The following is an 8,103-nucleotide window of genomic DNA, read 5'->3' as shown; positions in this document are numbered from 1 at the left end:
CCTGGAGGCTTGATGATTCTTCATGAAATTTGCACCCTTCTCTCTCCCCCTTCTAACCAGCATAAGTTATCTTCTTTGCCGTCAGATTGCTGTCAAGAAACCACTTTTCCGTAAGCTTGACATTCAAAGCCGGCACTCTATTATCATACATCTGTCGGGAAAGGGTAGCAATGGCAACAGCTGCAGCAGAAATTATTCCCACTGCTTTTTGTAATTGCACTTTCCCATATTAATATGTCGGACTACCGAGACACTATTAAATTTTATCTATTGCAGGCTATTCTTATAAATAGATTTGCGGATGTGTATTAATCGTCTATCGTTTTAAACTTCATTACATATGATCTCACATTCGCAGTTTTTTGTATTTAGGCGGATTTGCAATACAATGAACAAATTTTTTAAACAAATCTGCGATTTTTGATGGACAGAAGTGTTTTTTTTACAATAAAGGTCATCTACTTATTTAGTAAATTATAGTCCTTTAATTTTGTTTTTGAGATTGACATATTATTCTGCACATTTTAATGCCGACAGTTGCCATCACACTTGTTTGTTCTGATCCCACAAGGTGAAGTACAATACAGGCTCCTTTTAAGCGCCGCCTAATTAAGTCCTACGGCACCCACTGACTGCCTGATTGATTGATTAGTAGGGCGGCTGGTTGATCAGCATTCTTGGAAAATATCGGAAGCCAAATCGTTACTATCGTCATTATATTTTTTCTTAGGAGCTTTACAAAATGTGGGGATTTTAGCCTCTTTGAGTAGTGCCAATTAGATCCAGTTTTGAAATGCTCCTACCAAGTATTTTGAAACAGCGTTAAGACGGGTGAAAACGACTTCATTTTTCCTCACCTTTGTTTAAAATGCAATAGTTCTAACTTTTCTTTAATAAATTAGTAGGTGCCTGCGATGAGACTGGAAGTACTCACCTAAATAACTAATGAGTTCTGCTAATTAAAGTATTCCATAAATGTTTTTACCAGATAATAGGAAACATTGGACTGTTTCTGATAGACCTTAGTGACTTTGAGAACTATTTGAACGTGAATGTGACTGATGAAGAGACTTGCCCTTTATTTCAGGTTGACTTACCACCTCAACTCACCCTCTGCACTCCTGAGGTCTTTTTTAAATGGTGAATACCACTTTCTTGGCACTACAGCTCAACAATAATATGAGAAATAGAATACTTAGTTAAAAATTGGAAGTTGCTTTTGGAGGCTAAACACCATTTTCATGTCTCATTCCCGACAGTAAGTTATGAAATTAAGAATCGCTCTTCAAAAAACTGAGAAAGTTCTTCAGCTTCTACGCATTCAACATAACAGTAATTTGCCTAAATAACCCATTGTTTTGTGAATGGGCCCATATGAAGCATTTTGTAATCATTAAGAATCGAGAGTGAGTATAGATGCAAGCATCGCTGTGACATCTGTCAGTACTTTGATTGATGTTTATCAAGGGTGTGATTTAATTTTAAGCCTCAAAGGGTATCACTAATTTAATACGTCATCGTACTTTTTTAATAGTACTTATTTGGTTGTTATAACTAACTTGCCATTCTGATTCCACATTTTGGTAACTCTGACATGAATAATTTCCCATTTTATCACAATTTTTTATACTGTGGAGAATTTTTTTAGTTTCTTCTAAATCGCCTTTCATGAAGGTAACGTAAAGCTACAATACTTACTTATTAGTCTCTCTGCAGAGGTTTGGATAAGACAAGGTTGTCTGGTGATCATTGCACTTCCTATTAAGGCGTAATCACGCATATTATATCCATTATGACCTTGAGGCAAATTGTTTATCTCTTCAAATAGTCAAGGTGACTTATTCCTACTAATTATTTTGTTAATTAATTCCAGGTTTACCATATTGTATGGCCAGCCTAAATGAGCATCTCCATAGCGATAGTGTATTCCTATAATAATGGCATGAGGTTCTGGTAGTGTAACCCCATCCTTCTGCTAATCCCGAATTCAGACGCTTAATATGCGCACGAAATCTTGACTGTTCCGTTTTTAATGTCATTTTATGTGCAAAAGGATTATTTTTTATTAATTTGGTTTTGAAATACCTGCATGAGCAACCTGAATACTATACAAATGTCTCTTGAGCCTCCATTGGTCGGTTACGAAGGTCGTTAACAAATGTTAGTCCGGCTTAAGAATAACTCATCTCCTTTATCCAGCCGGTATCTCGGTTCTGCGGCCTTGAATTTGATAAAAAAGCACGGTCTAGACTGTCAAAGTGGTGCGATTAACTGATGCTATGTTAACGCGTGGCTCCCTTTGTTCTCCCCTTTACATGCCTCCTTAACCCTACTTTTTAATGGGAGTGAAATGATAAATTTAGTCGGTATTTGGAAGAAAAAATCCCACTTATTTCTTTGAACTACTGCATTAACCGCATTAATGCGATACCTGAGTAGCTAGTGCTACAGTCAGATCAAAATAGAATTAGGGATAAAATCTATTATTTGAGAAGGAATTTTTGTAAAATCAAAATGCGAGGCGAGGATATTTTTAGTTCCGTCTCCTTCTGGATTGTTTACAAAATTCGCGAGCAAGAAAATGATACAATGGCGACGCTTCATGAGGCGTGGCGGCAATAAATCGAGTCTGGACTATTCGTAACGCACTCCGTACATGCAGTGTCTGGCTTTTTTGATATCACACAGGCTCACATACCCACCATTAACGCACCACATGTACTCCTTTTGTCAAATTGCCGCGTGTTCATCTAGAATGAGTCTCCGCTATTAATTTTAGATTTAAAAATACATGTGGGTTATTTCCCACTCAGGAAATCACAAACTTTACGAAGAATTTGAAGCTATCTTAGCCATCAAAAATTAACTAAACTTTCTCGTCTCAAGTTGATCATTCCTTCATTTTTGACCATTCAGGAAGGGAAATGCCTGCATTCCCTTCTCCATACTAAATCTGTCTCTAATACTTTAGTTTCTAACAGTTAAAAAGTGTTTTAGCTAAATTAAAATTCGTTAAGGCGTGCAATTTTAGTTCAAGATTTGCAGACTTCCTTCTAGAAAAGGATGCCATAACCAAGTACTCCTGCTTATTAGAACGCAGGATAGCAATAATAGTCCCGATGAATTTTTGATCACCTCAAGTAACGGTCACTATCTTAGCAGTATGTCGTTACTAACATGTCATTCATGATAACAACTAATCACATTTTAGGTACATTTATGAAACATTGCTGCTTATGGTTGCCAAAATGCCAAGATTCATTTTACTACCTCACATATATTTTCCGATAGCCATTAGGCACGTTTTCGGGACCAAAATTCTCCTTTCTCAGTATAGAGGTGTTGAAAGAGTTTATTGTATTCAGAGAAACTGTTCTTTTTAAAAGCTTTAGATTTGAATGAACTGTAGAATTATAAAAACTGGAGAAAGGAAAAAGAGAATGTTGCTATTGGAAGCAGGCCTAACATATTAAGAAACTTGATGATTAACGCCAAAAGTCGGGCAACTTACAAGCGACCATTAATAAATAAAGTACTCCAGGCTAGTACACAAGATAAAATAGTTACTTAGAATACACTGATAAGTTGGGAAAACTCTGGTATTTGAATAAATTTACTTTTAAAAATGTGCACCAACAAATAGGGCAGCAATGGGTAACACTCAGTATGCAGATTTTGCAATCACTTCGGTTTGCTAAAGACACTTACTAGGGTAAAGAGCCTCAAGTAAAGGGTTATTCATAGACTATAAACCTTGTCGTTGACTGGGAAATTTGCGGAGAGTAAAAACCCTGTATACTTGTCCATCGAATTACCCGTCAAAAATAACAACTTCAAGAGTAGCATCTTCAAGGAGATGGCATTTTATTTATCCACTTCTTTATAGATTTTCCATTTTGAAACGCTTTATCGCACTCTTCTCTAGTTCCATGAAAGTCGACCTCTGGAAGCTACGTCAGAAGAATAGCTGAGAAGTTATGGATGGAAACTTTAACACCTTTGCAGACACATAATTCTGAGATGGATGCTTTTGGACAGAACTATTTCACAGAGGCGCAAAAGTATTACTTCACCGTTGATTAAAATTAACATAAACGAAAGGCCCGCCTTGATCAATGTTGCTACACTACACAAACATTTTGCTTGTTTCCAGCTCCATTTTTTACCGCTCTCAGTAGCCAAACCAAAACTGGAGATTTGCAACTTAGTCATGGGCTATGAATGAGACCGAATGCTGAGTATGAGACCCACGCTTCACTTACGTTCCCCGTGTGGCATTGTCCACTGTTTACTGTTACAAATGAGGATATTTATTAGCGATCAGGGACCAATCAAGTTCAAGGAGAAATACAACATTAATTTATCACCTACCCATGAACTCGCTTTAGATATGAACAATGTACCTTCACGCGTCTTGCCTCCTACTTATTGATTGTAATTATACATCTTTTTCCCTTTCAAGAAAGGCATGTGCACCCCGTATTGTGGTGGCACATAATCTTAATCAGGTATTACTTCAATGTCTGCAAGAATTCATTCGATTTTATTACTGCTATACATAGTTTAAATAGTACTTTTAACCTGCAAGTTAGCATCCGGCGACAAATATGTGACGCTCAGGTTTTTGTGTCCAAGTTTAAAATGGCATGTGTTCCTAATTAGCTTACGCCACTTGATCACATCAAATCACAATTTAAATGGCGTGACTGAATATAAAACCGTAAATTGAGTGTTGAAAAATAAAACATGAGCTCTAGTGGTCAGTTTTCCAGCCAGCCTGCTTTTGATGTTTAATAACTTACCAATGTGGTTACCTGCAATTCAAAAACTCTTATGTTTGCTATGTAATTTCAAATTTAAGACGCTGGTTTGGGAACCATGATTTTGAGGGAGCTGGGTTACACATATGCGACTCTTTGTAAACATTAAGTTTCTGAGAATGAGATATGTAAAATGGTGGCCACATCCAACAATCGCCTAAAGCTACTACTGGCACTAACTTCAAAAGGTGGCAGACATTTCCATTTCAAGGAGAACCAGTCTATTGACTTAACGTCCCTCTAATCTTACCGACAGCTAAACGGACACGTAATAGTTGCGCTCTCAGCTCCTTACAAAGTTTGTTGTTCCCTTCGATGTGCAAAAACACGGTAGACTCCTATTTTGATTCAAACTGCTTTGTTTTAACATATTTCGTAGAAATAAATGAACGAATCACTGGTTAATTTGACCGCCGCAAATTATCACGCTTTCTCTTTATCTACCAATCCATCTATAAATCAAGCTACCTGGTAATAAGTCTGCTACTTCGCTTAAAATCTATCAGTTTATCCGCCTGCGGACTTATCCGTTGTAGTGTCTCGCTTTTTACTAATTCAGTACTCCTCTAGATAAATTAATGAAATTCTAGGTACCAGGTGTTGAAGTGTTTTCTTGACAGTTTTAGCTCAAAATGAAAATGCCATAGCATAGCCTAGACAAAAGTTTTGCTCTCACAAACAGTGGGCTGCAATGTGTCTCACCACAAGTCTCTTCACTTATCTCTTCATCCGTTCTAATATTAAGTAGTATGGCCCATCTGACTCAAAATAAAGCATAATAACTGGAACGCTTAAAGTTGTTTACTTCGGCATTGGTTTGCAACTTTGGTGTTTGACTAAAATGCGCTGTGTTTTATAGCAAATAGCCTTTCATAGTTCCACTTTTCCGCTAAAAAACCTAATAATAACTTAACAAGTGACCGATGGTCATTATTGTCGATAAATGTCAAGACTTGGCTATTTAAAATGCCTAAAGTATTTTATCCCATTTAATCGTCTTAGACAAAAAAATCAAAAATTTACGTGAAAGTTGTACTCCTTTCATTGACGTAACTCCTAAAAAGCGCACTATTTTTTTCTTAAATTATTTTTTCATTTTAAAATAGTTAAAAATGGTGTCATTTTGCGAGACTTATTTCTTATTCGTCTTAATTGCATTTAATTTTGTAGGGATTCTTTAAAATGTTCAACTTTTTCTTTTTTTACTTTCAGTGTAAATCCATTTGTTTGATTAAGGCATAAATTTAATTTATTACCAATTTTATGTCATTCCCTAGAAAATTCCCGTATTTACCGAGCCGGTGGGAGGAAAAATTGGGGTCTTCCAATTTGTTAGCTGCTGTTGTTGTCTTCACCTCACTGGACAACTCTGACTAGTGTCCACTCAGTAGTGACTTCTAACACTAATTCAGTGAAAATTGTTAACCCATTGTGACCTTAGTGCAGTTCAAGGGCAGCAAGACACAAATCACAGTGACAGGTCTACTAGAAGTTATTCTTTAAAAAACTGGTAATCAATTGTTAAATATGGAACACTTTTCCATATTCTATTAGTCGACATTTATATTGCAATATATTATAATAATCCGCCAATTAAAAGGGGAGTAATAAAGGTAATTTTTGAAATATAATCTCCATTAACACGCGAACATTACGTTTTCAATGCTTTGATTGTTTGTTTAACCAGCGAGTTTTGTTTACGTGGCCACTTAAGGCTTCGTCTTTGTACTTTCGCTAGGTGGTATGGCCTCCTGACCGTGCCATTAGCCGCTCGGCCGTTCCCTACGTCGGCATTACACATTCTGTCCCAATATTATGACTTCTTTTGACTTCACAGAAGACCCGAGTCGCCACGTTAATGGCAGCTGAAAGCGAGCCTCATCCAAAAAGCGACTATTCTGATTCCTATTGCTGATTGCTAGAACCTAAAGAACCTGTGAAGATTCCTGTCAGAAGGGTTAATAGTGATGTCCACCATCGAGAACTATCCCATCTGTCTTTTGGAAGAGCGCTGTTAACAAGTGAAGCAGCTCCAACTGTAAATTATCAGAAAAGGTCCGTTAAGTAACTGTCTATGGTACTAGCATGAAGACATTAAATAAGCGAACGTGCAACACCACTTTTACCTCTTTAATAGATGGATAGAATCCAGGTAGAATTGGCTGAGTAGCGACGAAGTAAAGGCAAAGTATCAAAAAGGAATAAATGCGAAAGCAAATTTCCAAGTAACTACTCTTTATCCCATTCTTTACTAGATTGACCTGCTTTTGAATCAGTGTTTTTACGACTAGCGATGGACATGGAGATGGGTAGCACATTGCTTCTTCTCCCTACACTGCTCATAAACATGGCAAAACTCCAGAAACATTGGAATTGCCAAGATGTGCCAGTAACATTGCGATCAAACATCATTCTCGTTTCAAGCAAATTTAGTGACTGACGTGGTTGGTTTGTGAGTATTTTTCTCACGGCACCGACTACACTGCGATGTACGATGCAGGAAGTTGACCAAGGGGAGTGCCTGGGAAGAAGATAAAAAGAAGAGAGGGGCTATGTAATACTTTGTTTGGTTAACTCTCCAGTTTTCAATACATGGACACTTAAAACTCCGACTTTGTACTTCTGCTAACCGGCATGGCCATTGAGTCATGCCGCTGGCCCTTCAACCCATCTGTGCATCGGCAATACATATTCTGTCCCGGTTTTAGCCATCTTTCGACTTTAGGAAAGGCTAGGGGCCCTACATTATTAAGACGCGAGTGTTCTTCGCACAATTAGATTTGCCTCTAAATTTTTAAGTCAACTTTTTACCCCTGTTTTATTGAATACAAATTTGGTGAATTTTTCTCCATTTCGCACCCTCTTTTTTGCCACATAATGTGGTAAATGGAAATTTCGATGGGGTGACATGAGATTTAGCCAAATTGTCACTTAACTCGACTTCTAAACTGGAATAAGTAATTTGATATTCATTATTTTAATAGAGTAAAATTAGGTGATCAGAGGGGCACTTACAAGTTTTCTCGGCATAACTCACTGCAATCACTTTATGCACCTTGCATAGGCATGCAGAATGTACGCGGTGATTTACAAGCACTCAAAGTCATTGGATATGCATCATTACAGCAGTATGGCACCCTTTATTGTATTGTATTGTATTCTCTTTTGTTATTTTGGGTCTTCGTAGCATAGAATACTCTTTACAACACGATATGAAACTCAGTTCCAAAGCCGCTGGAGGTTTTTTGTCGAATTTGTTGTACAGCTTTGGGGGGTGCCTTTA

The 8,103-nt window shown here is 37.3% G+C and overlaps 1 protein-coding gene across 1 annotated transcript in view; it reads right to left on the bottom strand. All coding sequences in view use genetic code 11, as the record gives it.

The window, feature by feature from the left end:
* Positions 1 to 3,807, bottom strand: part of EGR_03717 (hypothetical protein) — a gene marked incomplete at both ends in the record, with an annotated part of 8,984 nt that extends 5,177 nt beyond the window's left edge. The window contains 6 exons of the mRNA XM_024492966.1: positions 621 to 799; positions 1,524 to 1,663; positions 1,699 to 1,797; positions 2,980 to 3,053; positions 3,271 to 3,420; positions 3,800 to 3,807. Coding sequence (XP_024352623.1) covers positions 621 to 799; positions 1,524 to 1,663; positions 1,699 to 1,797; positions 2,980 to 3,053; positions 3,271 to 3,420; positions 3,800 to 3,807 — 650 coding nt within the window. The remainder of the gene's footprint in view (positions 1 to 620; positions 800 to 1,523; positions 1,664 to 1,698; positions 1,798 to 2,979; positions 3,054 to 3,270; positions 3,421 to 3,799) is intronic.
* Positions 3,808 to 8,103: the final 4,296 nt, after the last annotated feature.

The sequence above is a fragment of the Echinococcus granulosus genome, assembly GCF_000524195.1.
Source record: "Echinococcus granulosus chromosome Unknown EG_S00020, whole genome shotgun sequence".
Taxonomy (NCBI): Eukaryota; Metazoa; Platyhelminthes; class Cestoda; order Cyclophyllidea; family Taeniidae; genus Echinococcus; species Echinococcus granulosus.
Note: the sequence above shows the minus strand (reverse complement) of the source record. Positions and strands in the feature narration are given on the sequence as shown.